We start from the raw sequence: 23,588 nt of genomic DNA, 5'->3' as shown, positions 1-23,588 counted from the left end.
GCCTCATTGGGTTGCACACAGCGGTCCGCTCATTGGCTCGTGTACAAATATGTATAGGTCAGGATAGCGAAAATTGGGAAGAGTACAAATCCCATAATATGCATGTATTGTACAATACAATTTACAGGCTGCATGGAAGCGGGTGTACGTTGCTCTAGCTTTTATTTTCCAGGGAAGGGCAGTAAGTTACAACGCTCAACAGTGTAATAACATGTACAAGTCTTTGACATAAAACTTGGAACTAAGTTAAATGGAGTAGACGGGTGTTTGTGTCGACAAAATTTGCGTGAGTATTAAAAGTATTTATGATAGCGTATTTACCCAGTAACTTTGGTCCCATTTGCAGGGACACTTATACGTCGGGGGCGTCATTTTCTGGAGAGAGCCTGGACACGAAAATGACAGTTGAATCGGTCAAGGTTTCAAACAATTGAAACTGACTGTTTGCCTTCCCAAATTTTCGAGCGGCTGTGAACCCCTCGTAGAGTGATTATGTTAAAATGGCACTGGTGGACGTTGTTTCCGAAGATAATAGACGAATTGTCTCTGGGTGAGCTAGTGTCTCGAGTAACTATTTTTTCATTCACTCATAAGTCACTGTTGTCTTTGCCCAATACGTCAGAGATCGATAGCAATGGTTACACTGCTGTAGAGCGCCCTTGCACCATTGTTTTGTGGTCTTTTTTTACATTCTCGCGCTAGAACGAGAAGGCGCGCTGGTCTTATCATGCCGTTAGATATGCAAGATCCACTATAGCCCCATAAATGTGGCCTATTTACTGGACTGCCTCCGTAAACATAGGCCACACGTCCACATGTACAAAAATCGTGTCGACTTTGCCAAATTTTGATTTTCACATTAAGGCTTAGTTTCTAGGGTTTTTTTTGCTTTAGAAGCATACTCACCCTCTTTATAGGCTAATCAGAAAGTGCTGCCTTTTTCAGATGTATATTTTTCGTGAAATTTCCAGATTCATTTTTACACGTTTGCGTATCAAAATTTCAACATGAAATTTCACAAAAATTAGACATCTGAAAAAGGCAGCACTTTCTGACTAGCCTATAAAGTGGGTTAGTATGCTTCTAAAGCAAAAAAATCCTACAAACTAAGCCTAAATGTGAAAATCAAAATTTGGCAAAGTCGACACGATTTTTGTACATGTGGACGTGTGGCCTATGTTTACGGAGGCAGTCCAGTAAATAGGCCACATTTATGGGGCTAGATCCACTATCGTTTTGGGAATGGGCCAAGACAAAAATTCACTGTTGCCTGACTTCTTTTTTTAAGTCTTATAAATCGTAGTGTTTCATCAACAAGCATTAAGTTTCTATTTATTCTCCAGAAAGCTGTGGGCGATCAGCAATAGGCAAAAGCGGTATTCTAGACATGACCAATGAATAGAATTTCTGTCATTCCAACCAGAACAACCATGGGTTCAGCAGGCGGAGTTACTGAAGGGGGTCGTGCAGGTTGGCTAGTTGTGCTCGCCTTGTGGACCAGACTTTTCCTTATGGTTGGAGTCCTGAAATCTATCGGTATGATGATTCCCTTGCTGCAAGATCAGTTTAATACCTCCACGTGGATCATGGGCTGGATATCCTCCATCATCGGCACTTCCACTGGAATATCTGGTAGGCTTCGAAAGAGAAATTCAAATCAGAATCCACCCTCGAAGTTTGTCTATGCAAGATCAAGACCCTGAAAAAGCAATATGCAGTGCAGGGGTATTTTCTAACAATCTAGCAATTACATGTCACAGTCGATCTGGTCTCCCGGAAATATTTTAACAGGAGCTTCTACATGTCACCTGCGTCGGTCGGTCTGTTTGTCTGTCTGTCCCGAAAATTGACCAAAAGTATGGTGTTCCAAGTGGCTTCAGCGTCGCATTTTTCGGCATCGCATTTTTAAGCTCTGGCATGGATCGTTTTGATCGATTTCTTGCAAAACGTCTTGTAACACGGCCATAGCTTAATGTCCACTCGCACTTCTTTTGTCTTAACCTCACCCAGCGGTTGCTGGCCAATTAAGATTTATATCGGGGGTTAATTATCAAATTCTGTACTCCCTTGGAGGACCCTAAAGAAGATGCCAATTACGCGAATGAGGATTCATCACCAATGTCAGCCAGTAGGGAGCTGAATAATGTATTGAACAGCAACGTTCATGCACCTGTGTTACGTAATACAATGTAGTTTGATATATTGCTTGATTTTTTAACGCTGTCGGGTAAAAAACAAAGTTACTTTCAAAGCTAATAAAGGGTCGGGCTCCCGAAAACAAAAGAAGTAAATAAGGTCGTACATCAGGAGTAAATTATCAGCATAGGGTGAACATGTTTTGTTGAGATGTAATGAGCAAGTGTTTGTCACGTACTCTTCACAGGAATTTTTGCGAAACTGATCGGCAGACGTTTCGGCCCCGGTTACGCGATCATGACGTGTGGTGTCATGATCAGTGCCTCGGTCATTATTGCGTCGTTTGCAACCTCTCCTGGCCATCTAGCGTGTGTTTTTGTTGTACTTTTGGGTAAGTAATGTTTTCTCCTTATACCCTTTTGATCCATCACGACACGATCTCTGTGGCAAAAACAGGCCCGTAGGAAGCTAAAATTTATTGGTCAGGCTCATCTCAGGGCAGGGAGCTCAGTTGATGCGAGCGCGTAGCGCGAAGCCCTAACGGCGTGGGGTTCGGGGCCCGCTTAAGGACCCCGACAAATTTTGGATTCCAGACGCTCTGTGGTGCGATCTGAGGCAATTTCTGACCACTTTAACCTTTTTTTGAGCTATCATAATTTAAACATCATTTTCAAGTTTGGAGTCAATTATCTTTTTATATATATATTTTTTTGCGTGAGAAATCCCATGTCGGCGTTAAAGCATGAGAATAACCTGAAATAATCTTACGCTCAATGTGTTAGAGTTGGCAGGCCTGCAGAGGCAGATCCAGGATTTGACCCAATCCCTTCCAAATGTAACCAAAAGCCACTCCCCCCCCCCCAACACTATGCATGTATCTATGCATGCATATTATCTTCGTAATTTGTACAAGACACATTTTGGAGCACTGCACATCTGCAAGTTTAACCAGTATATGTCACTTGATGAACTTTACATAGGATTTGTCAAAATTTAGCCTATCGTAGTGAAAAGTTTTGGACATTTGCTCATCGCAAAACTTTTTTTGGATCTAGATACTCTGTAGTGCAATCTGAGGCATTTCCTGGCCACTTTCCCCTGACTTTGAAATGTATTTGTGTTAGTCATCAAAGATGATAAATTACATCACAAGCATCACATCAAAACTGTAGCTTGACTCTCTTTCTAGATTTGTGCTCTTTAGCTTGATCCATGATTGTGTTTACAGGGAAAGGGCGTAATCATACATGTCGCCATGCACTACACGTTAAGTTAAATGGAATTTAACCATGAATTTTAGTTTTCCTCAGACTTGTACTTGTGTTTTTCTTAAAAAGAAGAGGTTTTGTAGCTGAGAAAATAGCAAGGAAGAACCGGTATTGTGCAAAGCGCAAGCAAAATTCAGGGAATAATCCGTTGATACTAATATCTTGTTGGAAAATTCCAAAATCATTTCAAGAAAGTTGCCGCCGTGAATCAGAGTTTATGAAGGGACGGAAAGCGGGATTTGCTATCAGCATCAACAGGGTTGTTCCTCATTATTTACCTTTTATGGGATGTGAATCAAATTGGAAGACGAGAGGCTCTGCCGGCTGATGTATTTTTTAGAAATTTAATTCACCGGTATGGATACAGTGTACGTAAATGATTGAACTGCCGAGCGTATTTGTTAAGGTTTTTTTTTTTCTAAAAAAAATACATCAGCTCGCAGAGTCTCTCATCCTCCAATTGATTCACATCCCATCAGGTAAAGAATGACGAACGGTCTTGTTGATAGCAAATCCCACTTTCCGTTCCTTCATAAACTCTGATTCACAGCGGTAATTACTTTCTTTGAATGATTTTGGAATTTTCCAACAAGATATTAACTTTAACGGATTATTCCCTGAATTTTGCTTGCACAAAACCGGTTCTTCCTTGCTATTTTCTCATTTAGAAAACCACTTCTTTTTAAGAAAACACAAGTACTAGTCTGAGGACAACTAAAATTCATGGTGGCGGCTAATCGCCATTCCGTTTAACTTAACATGTAGGCCTAGTGGCGACATGTATGATTACGCCCTTTCCCTTTAAACACACACACAAAAACAAAACAAAACACAAAAACAACACAAGAAAAAATTGGGGGAGGGCAACGGGGGCCATGTCCCCCCCCCCCAAAAAAAAAAATGGAAGCCATTTTTTTTTTCAGTGTCGTCGCAATAGAGGCAGGTACTGCATACACCACCATCTTTTTCTTTAAAAAAAATTGTTAAAGTGGTCAGAAATTGCCTCAGATCGCACCACAGAGCATCTAGAAACCAAAAAAAGAAAAAATCCAGCCTTGGGGCCATGCAAGGCCTTTTATACATTAAAACAAAAAGATATGCCTGTCATTATTGGTACGGCCATAGCCGTACCTGCCGTACCGCTTCCTACGGCCTTGGGCAAAAACAAACAAACATTGCTTTAAGGTAATGAACACCATTTGCAAAATAAAAAAATGTGTTTTTTCCTATTCAAGAAACAACAATTCAACAACTATTTCCTCTTTTTTTGTTCTCTCAAAATTACAGCATACAAGGCGCAATTTGGTTACACAGGATGCTTGATCTTATCGTTTACTGGGCCTTATGCACTAGTGGAATATTTCATATTTTGACCTTTTCCTCTTTTTTTTCATTTTGCAAATGGTTCCCACTACCTTTTAATGCAATCCGTCACGGCCCATATACTTTGCACTCAGCAGCCATATAGCATTAAAAGTTGGTTTATTTCTGCTTTTTTAAAGCTCTGCATGGATATGGCAGGGGCTTAATTCTACATGTCACTTTGTGGTCGGTCGGTCTGTCGGTCCCCGGAAAATTTACCAACAACGAGCCCCTGGGTTTCCCATAAAATACCAAATTTTAATTTAAAAACAAAAATAATATTAATTAACAAATTAGATACTTAACAAAAAAAAGTTGTACCCAATCGTTAAGTTGTTTATGAAAATGTTGTAAATGGAGGCAAGATATGTGCAGTAATGATGTAGTCACGTGGTATTTAGCGCGCTATAAGCTTACGGGCTTCAGTCTGTTGGTCAACTTTCAGAACGTGATTTTCACGTGGGACGGCCACGGCCCGGGGTGGTAGGCACTCACAATCATTTCATGCAAGACTTTCAATGCAAGATTGCCACAGTTTATACGTTTATATTTTCTTGACACAACAGTCTGGGGTAATCCATTTTTATGCGACTTGAAACAATCATATTACTCATGTGCGTTTACACAAATTCACCAAGCTATTAACATATAGCAACACCCAATGGCGCAGCGGAAGAGCCTATCACTCGCTGGCAGAAGGTTCGTGGATTGGTTCCAATCAAGATGTCCACTTGTTTTTTCTTGTTTTTTCCCCAACAGTCTTTGATTTTTTTCCCCTAGAACTGTTATTTTCCCCCTAGAACTGTTATTTTTTAAGTCGGATACTGATTTTATAGCAGAAAAGTCCTTTTTCTTTTCCAAATCGGGGCTTCAGAGGACTTATTTTTAAAAGAAGTCCGGAATTTCATTAGGCCTATTAAAAATGCCCGTAAATTTACGGACTCCGTAAAGTGAAATATTCCGTATTTTCGGCGTAATTATACGGATCTTTCCGTAAATGCAAATATTAATTATGCTAATTAGCGTGATTACAATCAACCACATCGACCCAAACACCTACACATAATATAGTACATGATAAAATCCATTACACTCAACGGAAAACATTGTGCAAATTTCCATGCTAGCCGTCTTATATCTCACGATTGCGGACGTTATATGACTTGCTCGCCTTTTCATAGCAGCAGTCGGGTTTCTAGGCAGCCAATCAGCGTTGGGATTGTAGGCAGCCAATCATCGTTAGTGGGTTGCCGCCAAAATGCTAGGCCAATCCGTAGGCAGGAATACGTATTGATAGATGTGTGTGTCATTTTATGTCGCGGCTTTAAATAGTCCAGGCAAAATACTTCATTTTTTGAGTGAACCTCAAACAAATTGCAACAGAATTTTTTTCACCACAGTGCATTTCTGTAAGGTCCCTAAAATGACATACTAAAAGTCCAAAAAAATCCAAGTGGTGGAAATATGCCTAATTTGCATAAATCCAAAATGGCCGACAATTTTAGGACTTTCACATTGATTTGGTCATATTTCTTATACTCGATAGCTTTTTCAGGTACTTAAAACGACAATTGTAGTCCGTTTACATTGATTTCATAATTATTCTAGTCCTAAGTAACTTTCAAGATCCCCATGTTTCCCAAATTTGCCATATGCCGTATAATAATTTGCATAAATGCAATAATAAAATAGCATAAATTAAAGTTAACATTATGGCTGTCATGTGTGGACATGTCACAATTGAATTTTCCTGATAATCCAAGTTCAGTTATTTAATACATAAATATCACACCACAGTGCATTTCTATAAGGCCCCTAAAAAAGGTCCAAAAATCCAAGTGGTGGAAATATGCCTAATTTGCATAAATTCAAAATGGCCACTTAAACCATGATTTTCATATTGATTTTGCCATAACTCTCGTCCTACATTGCTTTTTGGGGTACTTTAAACAACGATTTGTCCTTTTACATTGATTTCATCATTATGCTAGTCCTGGGTACCTTTCTAGGTCCCTATGCATGTTTCCCAAATTTGCCAAATGCCGTATAATAATCTTCCCATACAAACGGACAAACCGCCAGCACCACCATCACTACTTGAGGTCATCAGATGTGGGTGTAAGAAGCGTTCTTTCGTTTTGGACGGTTAGTCATGACGGTTCGTGACAGCTCGTCATGACGGTCGTCCTGGCAAATCACATTCCTCGCTAAAACGAAGGGGCGTGATCAATGGATCTTGGCCAATCAACTGGCTCCTCTGTACGGTAAAGTTTGTTGTTCGGGAATAAAGACTTTAGATTATTATTCAAATAATTATGGAACACACACACCTACCGGCCAGGGACTGCCACGTCGAATGCCATGGGCGTCGCCAGGATTTTTTTCTAGAGGGGGGTAATGCACATTTCGCCCCCCCCCAAAAAAAAACATACCTGTACTTTTGCCAGCATATTCTCAATTTATCTTTTTTCGAGGGTGGGCATGGGGGCATTTACCCACCACTTTTTTGATGATAAAAAGTAGTAATTAAATAGTAAAGTCTGTCAGGGGCAAGTGTGGCCCATTGGACCATGGGCAGCGCCGGCATTCAGAGAATATTTCTATTCCCCCTGGATGGGATGCTAGTCCATCGCAGGTTACTCCACAGCTAATGCCGGCACCCATTTATACTCCTGGTTGGAGAGAGGCAAGTGTGGATGAAGTCTGCCCAAGGACAAAACATATGACCAGCAGCTGAATTCGAACTCCTGACCCTCTGATCATGAGTCACAAACCCCAACCACACTGCGGCACAAAAAAGGAGTTTGATCACTGCTTGCTCAATTGGAAGTTGGTTGCTGCCTCGGCAAATAATATGGAAGACATAATCTAACTTTTGAAGCGCTTTTCTGGTGCTGCACATGGCTACCCGAAAATAAAAACGTCAAACTTCAATTTGGAGATTGACGGATCCTCTAAAGTCCTTGGAGTTAATGTAACACATGCCTGTCATCTAGAAATACACAAAATTATGGCTGTTTTGTCTTTGCACAGACGTAATAAAATTTTATTATGAATTATCGAAAGAACGGTTCGTGGCTAGACTGTACGAATCATAATTTTCTGCATAAGCAATAAAATATGCTTATTTTCTAAAAAAAAAAAAAAAAAAAAAAAAAAAGGATTTTGTGGCTTTTTTTTTTTTGCAGGGCATAATAGAAGTTTGCTCTGTTATTTTTTGGTCCCATTTTAATAGTTTATAAAATTAGGCAGCTGCTGAACGGCAGAGGGAATTGCAACCGCCCCCTCTAAATCTGATACTGTAGAAGGAGGCTTGTTGGAAATGAGAGGCTGCAATTATAGTCCATTTGTCTTTTGTTCTTCCTCGTTTCTACTCATGAATATTAATTTGTGAAGACAATTTTTTTTTTAAGCCAGCCATCCAGTCAAAGTATGAGAAGCAGAAAAAAGCTGCCTAATATGGGAGACGTGATCCACTTTTTTTGGTTCAAATTATGACTACTCAAAAACATAAGCAGTGTCGGTAGACTTCAATTTGGAATTTGACAGAGCCTCTGAGTCCCTGGAGTTTATGTACCATATGCTTATCATCTAAAAATACATGCTTTTTATTATGGCTTTCTTGTTTTCGCAGGCCGTAATAAAATGGTTGCTCTGAGCAAACGAAAGAATGGTTCGTGGCTACATTGTACGTTCTGTTGAAACTAAACTGGTGAGGCACCATTGCAATCAGTTATGGCGAAAAAAAAAGAGAAGTGTATGAAATAAAATAATTCTTGTTATTTCGCCCTGGGGTTGTGGTGCGTGTGCCCTTGGGCAAAGCACTTAATTTGCCACTCATTTGGCCCACCCAGGATTTTTTGTAGCGGGGGCAAAGCAAATTAATTATCCCCCAAAATCCTTGTATTCTCTCTAGCATATTCTCTATTGATCATTTTGTTTTTGGGTGGGCGGGGGACATTTGCCCACCCCACCCCCAGTGACACCCCTGCAGACGCCCATTTTGTTAAATGTGTATTAAATTAATAGCAAATATGACTTAAACAAGGCAGGAGGCACATGTCGTGCAATGTTTAGAATTCTGAAAGAAAAGAATTGAGAAAAAAACCTCTTCCATGCAGGCACAGATGAAGTCGCACAGAAAAATGGCCTTTCTTGTTCAACTGCTTGCACTGAAAACCGTGGCACTAGTTGTGCCAACTCGCCACCACCAGACATTGATCCTAAGGCTGCTGAAGATTATAGTCTGCCACATAAGTGTTCATTCTAAGATACAATGATGTACGTGTAGATGATAACAATCAGACTAACATTGCATGCAAGCCAATATGGATGATAGGCCGCCAATATAAATCTTTGTGATATTTCTGTATTCATAACTGAACTTGGATTATCAGGAAAAGTACAATTGTTTTCTCCCTTCACAGTAATCATATATGATAAGAAGTTAAGCTACGCTTTCATTTCATTTACTATTCCGTATTTTGTATTTTGAGTTGCATATTCGAAACTGATATTGTTAAGTGATTTAGCGAGAATCACTTAAATAATTGCGACTTTAACTATGATTGTGTTTTTATTTAATTGACTTGCTACTTGTTCCTTTTTAGTTGTTAAGAATTAGTATTTAACTTTGTCATTCTGTTCTTCGATGAAGATTACTCAATATGTATCTTGCGCCTCTTAAATCAGACTCAATAAAAGTGCAAAACCTGATGAATAGTTACCCCCCGCAACCCATTTTCAATGGCCTAAGTCCCAACATGGGTCCCAATTGTGCTGTAACTTCAACTTTACTTTACTTTATTTGAATTTATGCAAATTAATATAAGGCATTTATGCAAATTATTATACGGCATTTGGCAAAGTTTGGAAACATAGGGTCGAAAGGTACCCATGAATAGAATAATGATGAAATCAACGTAAAAGGACAAATTGTTGTTTAAAGTACCCCGCAAAGTAATGTAGGACGAGACTTATGGCCAAATCAGTATGAAAATCATATAATTAGTGGCCATTTTGAATTTATGCAAATTAGGCATATTTCCACCACTAGGATTTTTTTTTACTTTTTTTTCGGGACCATATAAAGATGCTCTGTGGTGTGATACATAACTGAACTAGAAGTTATTAGGGAAATTCAATTGTGGAATGTCCACACATGACAGCCATAATTTTAATTTTAATTTATTTGCAAATTAATACGGCATTTATGCAAATTATTATACGGCATTTGGCAAAGTTGGGAAACATAGGGATCTAGAAGGGTACCCAGGACTAGAATAATGATGAAATCAATGTAAAAGGACAAATTGTTGTTTAAAGTACCCCAAAAAGCAATGTAGGACGAGAGTTATGGCCAAATCAATATGAAAATCATATAATTAGTGGCTATTTTGAATTTATGCAAATTAAGCATATTTCCACCACTTGGATTTTTTTGTACTTTTTTTTTCGGGACCATATAGAGATGCTCTGTGGTGTGATATTTATGTATACATACATGTAACCGAACAAGAAGATATTAGGGAAAATTCAATTGTGATGTCAACACATGACAGCCATAATTTCAACTTTAATTTATGCAAATTAATATACGGCATTTATGCAAATTATTATACAGCATTTGGCAAATTTGGGAAACATAGGGATCTTGAATTTACCTAGGACTTGAATAATGATGAAATCAATGTAAAAGGACTAAAATTGTTGTTTAAAGTTCCTCAAGAAGCTAATAGTATGAGAAATATGACCAAATCATTGTGAAAGTCCTAAAATATGCGGCAATTTTGGATTTATGCAAATTAGGCATATTTCCACCACTTGGATTTTTTTGGACTTTTAGTATGTCATTTTAGGGACCTTATAGAAATGCACTGTGGTGAAAAAAATTCTGTTGCAATTTGTTTGAGGTCAAACCTTATATTGCCTGGACTAAAAGACAAACGTGAAAGTTTAGTTTGAAAATAATTTCCCTCCTCCTCCCCTACAATCCTTCCTTTGTAATGTGTTGCAACTGGTTCGGCTGAGAAAGAGGTTGCGTTTTTTCGTGCCAAATAAGAAGACGAACACCCAATTTTGTTTGGATATGGAATTAGCCAACTTCAATAGGATGGGACACTTCGCTTGTACATATACCTCTAAAGTTTCATGTGCTAGATGTAATTTCGTAATGAAATAATAAAGCGCCGTGACGGCCCATTCCCTACCATACCTAGGAGTTCATCGTTATTGTAAACATAAATGTGTAACAAATAGCCCGTGACATCCCACACGGATTATACTGGCCGCATATTCCAGCAGTTGGAACTATTGATTGTAATTTACTATTCTAAGAAAGTTTTCTGGAATAACTATAATTTGTTGACCTTTATGGTATATGGTTTTACTGTAGTGATTCCTATTGAGTAGAGAACATTCACACTGTTGTGTTCCTTTTTGATATGGTTTGTGTGGACAGTGGTCATGGGTATCACTATCTATATTGTGGTTACTGTTATCATTGAGTTATTGTTGCGTTTTTTGTTGATGGTTTGTGTGGATAATGGTCTTGGGTATCACTATCGGAACACATGTACATGTAGCCTGTAGATATCATTATTCATTGATGATTTACGGTGGTCAGGAGTACCGCCTAATGCTTCCGGTTTGCCCAACGTTTTGGTATTCCGGTGAATTTTCTTAAATTAAATTTGGAGCTGTGGCACACACACACACACAGCTACCCACACGGACACCCACCCACACACCCAACTTGGGTGTCTGTCTACTTTATTCGAGTTTGAGTATAAGTACATATTATTTCACCTTCAACCGTGTACACATGTCCAAACTCATGTTAAGGGTCTGTTTATCTTACAGAATGAGAAAAAAACCTTTCTTGAAATTTTGCTGCCAGTAAGAAAATAGCGTTCCGTTTTCCTGCAGCAAAATTTCCGAAAAAGTTTTTTTCATTCCGTAACATAAACAGAACATTAACACGAGTTTGGACACGTGTACACGGTTGCGAGTGGAATATCAATATGAACTAAGATGTACGATATTATGTGTTTGGGCCGATGTGGTTGATTGTTATCACGCTAATTAGCATAATTGATATTTGCATTTACGGAAAGATCCGTATAATTACGCCGAAAATATGGAATATTTCACATTACAGAGTCCGTAAATTTACGGGAATTTTAACAGTGTAAATATACGTGCAGACTTGCATACAAGGCTGTCAGCACCACTGTTTAGGAAACACAAAACCTTATCTGTTTTTAACTTGTACAAATACCATCTTGGGGTATTAATGTATAAATTTGAAACAAACAATCTACCCAAAACTATACATTCGCTATTTAACAAAAAATCAGATATTCATTCTCATAATACAAGGTCAGCCTCAAACCTTCGTCACCATAAAGCTAGAACATCTCTTTACTTGTCGACTGTCAGAAATAATGATTATAATAATATAGGTTTTCCCGGACAATTTCGGAAAATGTGTACACGACTTTGTAAAAGAAGCATTCGATTTCGTGCGAAATAGAACGAACGTTCCAAATCTCTGTTTAACAAATGATAATTCTTTTTCCGTGACAGCCAGTTGTAAAAGATCAGCGTACGATTTCCCGAATGTGCACTGCATTTAGTGTATTGACATTTCATTTTAACGCGAAATCGAAGGCCCATCCGCAATCCTGTTTTCCTTTCAATTTCTCATCAATCTTTTTCGCTAAGTGTGCAGCCGATTTCTCTCGCCGTGTTATTTAACGTATGCCTGGTCAAGCATTGGAATTCATTTATGTGTTAAAGTAACAGTTAAGGAATGGTTGATTGAATGATTGAATGATTGAATAGTCAAAAAGTCCCCATGCAGATCCCAACACGACACGTGATGTGTCCCTTTACCGTCTCAATAATGTGGCTACCAGATTATTTTGAGTGATTTCATATTGGTCATATAATATGTCATTTTCACATTTCATTGGCCTACATTTCTCATAGGCCTTTGTGTATAGAACAAACACATTAATGATCAATAAGGCATACATTGATTAATTAATGAATCATTAATTAATGAATCAAATTTGTTTCATGATTTGTATAGGCCTGTATAATTTATTTAAATTGAATGCAGAAAATGCGAATTGAAATTGTAACAAATGAAAAAGAATGTTCAATTTAGCCTGTGTCACAATAGACAATCGATTTTCTGCGAATTGGATTGCACATCCATAATAATCGGCAACGCATACGTCAAACCGAAAGCCTAATCACATATTTGTAATCCCTTAAATGAAACGTTATGCACATTCATTCATTTGATTGACGCAAAATGAAATCGAACGCTAGCTATTGCGAAAATAAAACCAGGATGTACGTCGTTCTCAAACTCTGCGCCAAATTGAATTTATGTTTTCCAAATTCAAACGCACATTTTCCGAAATTGTCCGGGAAAACCTATTATATATTAAAATTTATATAGCACCCGAATCCATAATATGCTCTTAGGCGCTGTATACATTTAAAAGATAAAGTAATTACACTATAAATATTTCAAAAGGGCGAACGTGTAGATCAATACATCAAATTGCATTGTAAGTCCAGTGAGGAAAAAATTAGCCATTACAAAGCATAATAAGTATTCAATTTTATGTCATCTCACGGTTTGTTTAAAAAAGGCATTGTTTTATCATTCCTTGGCCACTTTTTGCTCCTTTTGCTCTTATTTCCTTTCCTGTATTATGGTAATTAATTGATTTTCTTCCTTGCAATGTAGGCCTATGGATATACAAAAAAGTCAATGATTCATACAAATGTGAATATTTTGCTGTTAATTTAAATTCTTTTCAATTTAATTAGCATACAAGTCATGTATTCATATATTTCAGCCTATACTGTTTGTTCATAATGTATTACTAATAGCCTGTCGTCTGTCGTTCTTAGTATAGATTCTTGATAATTATGGGGTTTTTGTGATATGAACAAATAAACCATAAACCAAACCTTTTTGTGCATTCACACTTGTTTATAGTAATAAAAAATATACAAAAATAATGCCAACGAAATGCACTTTGTAGGCTAATCCATGCGTATGTCTGTCTCTGTGAACCACAGCACGCACCATATGGTATTATGAGTATCACCCGTTATCCACTGAGCCAAGTCCTGTATAGCGTCCGATATGTTTAGACATGCAGATATATGCAAGCCGCGCGCCAGCCAATCGGAGTCGACTGTACTAAATCGAGACGTCCTTTTTTATTCCTAAATCAGGACTAAATGGTTTGATTGGTCAACTCGAATGCAGCGTTTTGTAATACAACAACAGCCGGGTGTGATATCGCGTAACATGATACAGAGCACATTACCTTTTTTTTAACATCCGTTGTCTATGACGCGCATAGGGTGATATTGAAATTGTCACCGAGCATAAGTACCTGGGAACGTATATTGATGATCACTTGAATTGGAATGTCAACACTCAAAAATTATGTTCTAAGGCTAATCAGCGAATACTGCTTGACAATACCCATCCGCTGCATACTTTGTTAGTTTTTAACAAGTCCGGCAGACTACGACAACTCAAATCCAAGACAAACCGTTATCGCCTGTCCTTTGTACCAAGTGCAGTTTCTCGCTTCAATAACGATTTTAGCAGATAATGTGTTTTTAAAGAACATGTACATGTATTATAGTTTTAAGCCTGTCATTACACAGTGTTTTCATTTCCAGTTGCCTTCCTTGCCATTCCCCCTTATCTATCCATTCACTTCCACCCCCTCCTTACTCGTGCCATTCATCGTTCCTTCCGTTATCAACCCCTTCTTTCTCCATGTCCCTTTGTGTGCGTGTTTGCAAGTCTTTATTTCTTTCCTCCTTGCTAATTATCCCTATTTTTCCTCCAGCATACCTTACCTTGTCCCATAGGCAGCCTGTTCAATGTGGTCCATGTGTGTGTTTTTAGGGTTGTACACTGTTTTTGAGAAACACGTTTATTATTTAATTTATTGCCTTTTCATTGAATGTTTTAACGTGTATATTGTACGTTTATATATATTTAATTTTCTGTATTGTAGGTATTTGAAATTGTATGTGCAAAGCGAGAAGGAAAGTTTCATGCTTGCATGACGAATAAATAAATTGAATTGAATTGAATTGAATTGATGACCGAAGACCCGAAATAGAAAGCGCCCGCTGATTAGTCAAAATCTAGGAGGTCAAGAGGCGCGGTCTTGTCTAATTAAAGCTTTAGTCCGTCATTTGCAGCCATCCGAAAAAGTAACTGGCGTATTATTGTTGAAAAACATACTTGGTTGAAAGATAGTAAGTTGACTAAATTCCCTGTGAAATTATTCTTTCTGGCAAGCTATTATTTTGAAGAAATCAACGAAAGAAGGCCTTTCCGTCGGTGCGTCTTAAGACGCACCGTATAGGAAAAATTAAATTAGTAGTTCGTTTTGTTATTCGGCGCAGCGCGCGCAAGCATTGGCACAGCCATAGATAAGGGAATAAATGTGTGCTCGAGAGGTTTTAATCACTCTTTTTAAGACCGCTTAGAGTCTGGGTGCTGATAATTACCCGAGCCGGAGGCTCGGGTAATTATCAGCACCCAGAAAAAAAATATAATATTTCGGTCAAAAAAAATATATTTCGGTCAGAAATCCCGATTTTGTTCAACAAGTTCCCTTCATGCTTTTTTAAACATCCCTCTAGCTAAATAATGGACTTTTCAGCTGGCGTTTAAGATGTAAACAACCCTTTTGTGGAGATTGACGCGCGCGTGGCACGTTCTGTGCGATGTCGCGCAGAACGCACCTGGGGCGTTGCGTTTTGAATTTAGAACTATAAAATTCTGACTCACTGGTAGTGTTGCGCATGCCTACGTGAGGACTGTGAACGTTCAACCAATAAAACAGTAAGAGGCACTGGTTTTTTAGGAGTCCACATTTTATGTGACACTGGAAAAGTGTTTAAGACCAGCTAGCGATGTCTTTATCATCCGTTTAAAAAGACCGGCCACGTGACGTACTTGTTGTGCTGTCCTACAATTTAAATTCACGGCAGCTTTTAAGGGACAACACCCAAAACATTTTTTTTCACAACAGACATGTTGCGTGACCACCTCCATTAATTTCTTTGATACACAGGCGCATTGGTTTTCACACTACGTGTACTTACAAACAAGATTTTAGCAGGATAACTTTCGTATGGTACAACATTCATCGGTTGTTGACAAAGGGTAAAGGAAAAGAAAAGGGAAGATGATTATCATGGAATGGTATAAAGATGCTATATTATATCATTTCTGAAATCTAATTGGTATCGATCACGCGGCCTCTAGGTTTTGGTCTTTGCGTACATCAGTCTTGGCCTCGGAGTTGGCAAAGTATTTTACTTGATTAGGCCTGCTGAGGACTCCGTGTATGAATAGTAGATGGCGCTTTGTGACGTCTTTTGAGAACCCAGTTGGCCAAGTGGGAGCAACCTCGTCCCTAAGGCGTCAAGCAGAACGCTCTCAACAGCTGCTCTCTCCCTCTCGTACTCAGACTGGTTCTATATTGTGCATGTGCAAAAATCTTGCACATGAGATTGTAATCTTGCACATTATTATCGGTTATTGCATTGTTGATATCGGTGGAAGGACTCCGCCCCCAATCCGGCTCCTTTTAAATCAACTGCTTTGGTTTCAGTAGTGGAGGGGGACTGTTGAGCACAAGTTGACCTTTTCTAAAGAAATATGTAAAGGTCACATAAATATGTAAATATGTAAATATGTATATATATAAATATGAATTAATAGGGTTATGAAATTCCGGGCACAGTTTGACCTAATGAATGGATGGGATGAATAGGGAATAGGTGTGGGTATAAGGAACCGGGTACAGTTTGACCAATTCTATGGGAAAGATTGCATAAGGTATGGAAAAATATTACAATTTTAGGAGAATATGTATCTACATGTAATTGCAACTAAGTGGTGCAATGTGAACGAACAGCTGGGTCGGATCTTTAATCCCCCAACAATAGACGGGAGAGGGCTCGTGCCAAGTCAGCGCATTAGTATTGTTACGAAGTTAATCCGATGATACAAAAAGTAATTGGATTTCCGAATGCTCGAAAGCAGAAAGCAGTGATAGATGGCAAAAATGAATTTTGCGTTGATCAGACTGAAACGAGTACGATTGTCTATTTGAAGAATTATTTTAAAGTCATTTTTATTGGGTTTATGTGTATTGTGCACGTTGCGTTTTCCAAGTTATAAACAAATACTCACCGCAGCATACTTGCAGGGTACAGCCTGTGTCGGCCAGGGGGGTATATGATAAATCCACGATCCATAATCCATGCGTCTGTACGGAGACCGGTGGTCGATCACCCCTCGATGATCGTACCGATCATGGAGCAAATAAATAACTCCGTCCGTGCGCCTATATTCCTCTTGTTAATCGATACAATACCAATGGCACTCTTCTACACTGCCACCAGAATCATCCAAGTAAAAATATATGTCTGTGCGCGGTGATCGTAGAAAAGGGAAGGTTTTGGCATTAGCCAGAGCAAGTGTTAGTACACATGCACACTACTGTACACACGCCGTCCGATCCGATAGCGCTCAAGTTTTCTTAATCCGTGACGGCTAAATTATCGATTAGGCTCTATTGCAGAGGCGCGTACAATACGGAATGGATTCAGTGGTTTAAAGCCATAACAAAACGTGTGGGCATGTGGTTTTTAAAGGGAACTACGGCCTGGAAAGTGCCCGATTGAGTGTATAGGAATAACACAACCATCATTGTGCATTTTGTAATATTTAGGACTAGAACGACCCCCAAACCAAGCTATAGCCTATCCATAGTTAAAAATTCATCGTCTTTCTAAGGATGTGTGAGAACCACTTTTTTTTTTTGGGGGGGGGGGTGTTGAGGGGGTGGGGGATTGGCGTTCGACGGGAAAAATGGTGCCCCTTTAACGCTGTCTGGACAGGAATGCACCGAACCCTAGTTGTACCTCCGTGCCGTATTTGTTTACAAAATCAAGGATGACTGGGTTTTATCTACGACCATTTTACGGGGATTATTGAGAGGGCGTGTCCAAGCACTAATTTTATGACTGAGAGTAGGCTTTTACGACTGATAAGACAACACAAACAAAGAAAAATACAACTGCAAAAAGTATATACGTTATGACATTATTGCTTTATTGACTTTATTATTGCTTTATTAAAACACTCGTGTTTTTATTTGTCTGTCCCAATGTATTTCTTCGCAATTATATCGTCATTGTAATGTTGACTAGTCTTTAATCGTCACTGTCTTCCTCGCTGACGTCTTCTTCATCTTGATGGAACAATCCGTCAAATTTCATCTGGTGTTTAGGCATAATTCTGCCGAGAGCCTTTTGTACGCTAATGCCCTTATATATTTTTTCATCGAGATTGTCCACAATATCTTGATGAGTATCGTTATCTTTCAGATGTAGGTAACTTGACAGAAAATCCTTGTACTTGTCAAAAAAGATTTGCTTGACTGCCCAGAGGGTCTTCCTATCGGCCTTTTCCTTGGCCTGATCTTCACCCATACCCTCGTTGATGTACTTTTCATGTTTTTCGCTCCAGATTTCACGAGTCGCTTCTTTGGACTCTTCCAACCAGTCTTGGAATGTAGCATTGTCTTCTAATTCAGAACTAGACTCATCTTCATCGTCATCTTCTACCTCCGAGTCCGTTTCCGAGCCCGATTCATCCACGTCAGGATGATCAGATTGAATAACCTCAATTTCAGAATCATCGTTAACCCCATTCATTTCAGATTCATCTTCATCATGAGCGTTTTCGGTATGTCGCCAGAGATTATATCTCCGTCCAAAGCTTTTATCACACTGGTTACTACGGCATAGAGTAGGATGAGCACGGTAAAGAGTAGAATGAGCACGGAAAAGAGTAGGATGAGCAGGGAAAAGAGTAGGATGAGCAGGGAAAAGAGTAGGATGAGCAGGGAAAAGAGTAGGATGAGCAGGGAAAAGAGTAGGATGAGCACGGTAAAGAGTAGGATGATCAGGGAAAAGAGTAGGATGAGCAGGGAAAAGAGTAGGATGAGCACGGAAAAGAGTAGGATGAGCACGGAATAGAGTAGGATGATGTTTTAATGAGAAATGACGTCAATAAAGCAATAATGTCATAACGTATGTACTTTCTGCAGTTGTATATTTCTTTGTTTGTGTTGTCTTATCAATCGGAAAAGCCTACTCTCAGTCATAAAATTAGTGCTTGAACACGCTTTAAACCACTGAATCCATTCCTTATTGTACGCGCATCTGCTGACTATAGAGCCTAATCGATAATTTAGCCATCAAGGATTAAGAAAACTTGAGCGCTATCTGATCGGACGGCGTGTGTACAGTAGTGTGCATGTGTACTAGCATTTGCTCTGGCTAATGCCAAAACCTTCCCTTTTCTACGATCACCGCGCACAGACATATATTTTTACTTGGATGATTCTGGTGGCAGTGTAGAAGAGTGCCATTGGTATTGTATCGATTAACAAGAGGAATATAGGCGCACGGACGGAGTTATTTATTTGCTCCATGATCGGTACGATCATCGAGGGGTGATCGACCACCGGTCTCCGTACAGACGCATGGATTATGGATCGTGGATTTATCATATACCCCCCTGGCCGACACAGGCTGTACCCTGCAAGTATGCTGCGGTGAGTATTTGTTTATAACTTGGAAAACGCAACGTGCACAATACACATAAACCCAATAAAAATGACTTTAAAATAATTCTTCAAATAGACAATCGTACTCGTTTCAGTCTGATCAACGCAAAATTCATTTTTGCCATCTATCACTGCTTTCTGCTTTCGAGCATTCGGAAATCCAATTACTTTTTGTATCATCGGATTAACTTCGTAACAATACTAATGCGCTGACTTGGCACGAGCCCTCTCCCGTCTATTGTTGGGGGATTAAAGATCCGACCAGCTGGTCGTTCACAGGGACTAACGTATGAATCTCATATTCGGGCTAAGATCCAAATGTAACATAAAAATATATATATTTTTTTTCCATACCTTATGCAATCTTTCCCATAGAATTGGTCAAACTGTACCCGGTTCCTTATACCCACACCTATTCCCTATTCATCCCATCCATTCATTAGGTCAAACTGTGCCCGGAATTTCATAACCCTATTAATTCATATTTATATATCTACATATTTCCATATTTACATATTTATGTGACCTTTACATATTTCTTTAGAAAAGGTCAACTTGTGCTCAACAGTCCCCCTCCACTACTGGTTTCTCCTCCATATATAGGCACAGGATTTGGAATTTCTGGTGTGCTGATGAAAGAGGTCATCGGCCGCTGCTTCACCACGAACTACGCCACTGCTACGGGCATCGCACGGACGGGTGATTCTGCCGGGCTGATTGTGTGTGCACCACTCTTTCAGTTATTCCTCGATACGTATGGATGGAGAGGAGCCATGCTGCTCATGGGCGCAATCTCTATGCATCTTGTCGTGTGTGGCGCCCTCATGGTACGAGCAGGAGCATCTCCTACGAGCACATACCAAGAGCTCTCTGGAGACGATGTCATCTCGGAACCAAGTCAACTTCCAGCTTGTTGCGACGCGCTCTCCAGGAATCTTTCCAGGAATTTTGAAATCCAGCTGCTGTCCGATTACCGTTACTGGGCAGCGGCAAGCGTAGCCTTCTGCACAAAGTACGCTTTCAACATGTGGATCATTTACTTTGTCTCACAAGCACAATCGAATGGATTTTCCTTGGAGGATGCCGCAACATTTGTAACAGTTGCAGGGGTTGGCGGTTTACTCGGCAGACTAGCTCAAGGGATCTTGATGGATCGCAAGATAATACCACTCTTCCCTCTAACGGCCATAACAATAACCGTCTGCTCTGCTTCGTTCTGCGCAACTCCGTTTCTGACGTCGTATTGGCTAATGATGACGTCATCGCTGACGATTGCAACATTTTCCGGCGCCCTCTACTGTTTACAAGACGTTATTTGTAAGCAGGTTCTGGGCGTAAATTTATTGGCCGGGGCTTTTGGCTGGACAGGAATCACCAGCGCCACCATGGATTTCGCTCTCGGCTTTATTCCTGGTAAGATACACGTGCATGCCGTTTGAACATGTGTTTTATAGCCAGACATTTTTCCCAACATTTTACGTTACTTGCAACTTTATTTAAATTGATACCTTTTCATGACTTCGATATTCGACCGAATCCTTTCCTCCGTCTCCTCTCATTAGAATTGTATCTTTTCAGTTACTCTCTCTCTCTCTCTCTTGCAAAGCGACCATCTTTTCAGATGTCTACTTCAGAGATACGCATGAATGTATCTTTTTGTATTCACTGTTACCAGAGTTGTAATCGGACTCAAGTCAATGACTCGACTCGAGTCCGATTCGAGTCACATTTTTTGGCGACCTGACTCAACTCGAGTCTCGGACTTGTTTCAACTCCAGGCTAATAACACTCGAGTCTCAAAACTGCGCGAAAATGTATTAAGTTTACAGTGATTTTGACTCGACTCGACTCGACGTTCTTGACCTCATGACTCGACTCGACCCGAGTCACTTCCTTAAAATGAATCGAGTCACAAAATTCAGTGACTCGTTAAAACTATTGTTACTGAAGTAAAATAACAACAAAACTCCAGGAGTGTTGCTGAAGGCAGGGGGTACATCTTCAAAAAAAATATTCTTCAGCAAGTCCTCAGATAATCGTTCATGATTTTCTTGATCGAAAACATCGTCATTTTGCGAATTCACGATTTTGTTTCTAGTGACGTCATGATTTGTTTATGGCTCCCACCTGGCACCTATAAGAAAGCGCACAATGTAAACAATACTTGGCCTCCTTACGTCTAAGGCCTATTACAGTTTCTATTGTAACCTTTTTCACTTTGTTTTGTGGACTTTTTTTAGGTTGGATTTACGACACGACAGGCAGCTACACCACAGCATTTATTTTCCTGGGCTCCGTGCAGTTCATTCCAATGTTTCCACTCCTGATTCTGAGGTACAAGGGATGGGTTGAATGATCATAGTCACGCACCTTACTAAGCTCCGATCCGTAATGTTGTGACCACTCACAGCCGTGATATAATAATTTATGTCCGACACGCGTGCACGAAAAGCCTGACACACGTGCACGTGATGCGATGACGAGCGCAGCTGGAACACGGAGAGAGCATGGCAGAGAATAATAATCGATATTTATGTTGGAAACTTGTGTAAACCGAGGATGATGAACCCCAGAGCTTAAGTTTGGACAGGTGGTGGGGAGCAAGCACAGCATGCATCGTAAAGCCAGACGGCTAAGGTCGACAGTGACGAGTGAGTATGGGATCTATCCGCAATGTTAGTTCGATCTACAGAGCATCAATAAATTTACAGCTTTACATTAGTTTTGGTGCTGTAACAAGTATATTACATAAACCTCCGGGTCACCAACAAGCCGAAACATAATCCTCGGTAATGGACAATTGAATCCAACGTTTCCCCCAGAACTCAAACGGTTACAGAATTGTCGTTAAAAAGCATACTTTAATGCAAAAGAGATATTGCAAACCCACTAAATAGCCGACAAGCCCCGAAGTTACTGAAAATGTACTCATTGAACTATGGAATATGATACAGTGCTGCAGAGCTACTAATGCTTTGTCAATTTAATGGGTTTAAATGCATCCTTTGTTTTTCTGTGTGAAATGCATGTAAAAATGCGGGTTTTGTTTTTAGTCACGGTTGCAAACGGATTTAGGATATTTTCGTATAAACATTTACGAAAACGTCACGCCCTTATATCACTATTCAGAACAAACCATTGTAGCTCCAAACATGAACATATACATTATCTTAAACGTCTTTGAGCCAGTTTGGGTGTAGGCCTACATTTTATTTCGGTGCGTGCTCTGTTTTCGAACTGTAATTTAAACAACGCATTATTAAAAGTTAACATATTTGAAAGGAATTGTACATGCAAGTCTTTGATATTTGCCGGGGTTTTTTTTAAAGAAAATCATTTGCAATAAGCCGTCCGCATTCCTCCGTTGTTATGGACGGTCCACTTCAGATCAGATAGGATCAAACATTCCAAGTAAAAAAGCTGAGCCTACTGTAGTACAATGTATGAGGTTGCAGGCCAGTAAACAGCGCCGAAATTTAGTGCAATTTAGAGCATTTTGTGGGGCATGAACTTGTAAAAAAAAAAGTTTGTAGAAAAAAAGGAACAAAAAAAGATGGATAAAAGCGAGCTCGTATTTCTGTAAAATTTGGATGAAATTTGGCCCTACAATACATGGCTGTGTTTTGCAATGGAGCGCAGGCATCATTTTTTTTAAATGGCGATGCGCAACAGGACTACTTTTGGGGGTGATCATCTTTGGATGGAAGTTTCACCCAAAAGTCATTGTTAACTCCCTAATATTGAACAGAAAATGAAAGATGATGGATATAAGCTTTTATAATGATGTGTGGATGTGTCAAACACCTTGAAAACTTGTTTTTCTTCCTGAATTTGGATTAAGGTTTCAAAATGGTAGCCTCCATGATCATGAAGTAACAATGAGGGCGCTTTATCTCATAATGACACTTTTCTGGTGAAGAGCAAATTGTGCGGCTTTTGAGGGGGGAGGGCCACCTGGGGGCACTGGACATTTTTTGGGGGGGGGGTTGCCGCCCTCCGGCTACGCCTCTGCGAAAAAAAAATACTTTAAATATGAGAGGGATTTTGACTGCAATTTTCAGTGTGGGAAAGAGAAAATCAAAAACCCCACCCCCAGCTCTGTCAAAAAAAA

At 39.5% G+C, this 23,588-nt stretch overlaps 1 protein-coding gene across 1 annotated transcript; it reads left to right on the top strand.

Annotated features, from left to right (window-relative positions):
- LOC119738579 (monocarboxylate transporter 12-like) lies at nt 1-22,983 on the top strand. Its single transcript, XM_038213484.1, has 5 exons — nt 1-286; nt 1,424-1,632; nt 2,384-2,527; nt 20,081-20,890; nt 21,718-22,983. Exons 2-5 carry the CDS (start codon nt 1,431-1,433, stop codon nt 21,831-21,833), a joined length of 1,272 nt encoding a protein of 423 aa, XP_038069412.1. The 5' UTR covers nt 1-286; nt 1,424-1,430; the 3' UTR covers nt 21,834-22,983.
- Nucleotides 22,984-23,588: the final 605 nt, after the last annotated feature.

Source organism: Patiria miniata, unplaced genomic scaffold (assembly GCF_015706575.1).
Source record: "Patiria miniata isolate m_02_andy unplaced genomic scaffold, ASM1570657v1 HiC_scaffold_3, whole genome shotgun sequence".
Taxonomy (NCBI): Eukaryota; Metazoa; Echinodermata; class Asteroidea; order Valvatida; family Asterinidae; genus Patiria; species Patiria miniata.
Note: the sequence above shows the minus strand (reverse complement) of the source record. Positions and strands in the feature narration are given on the sequence as shown.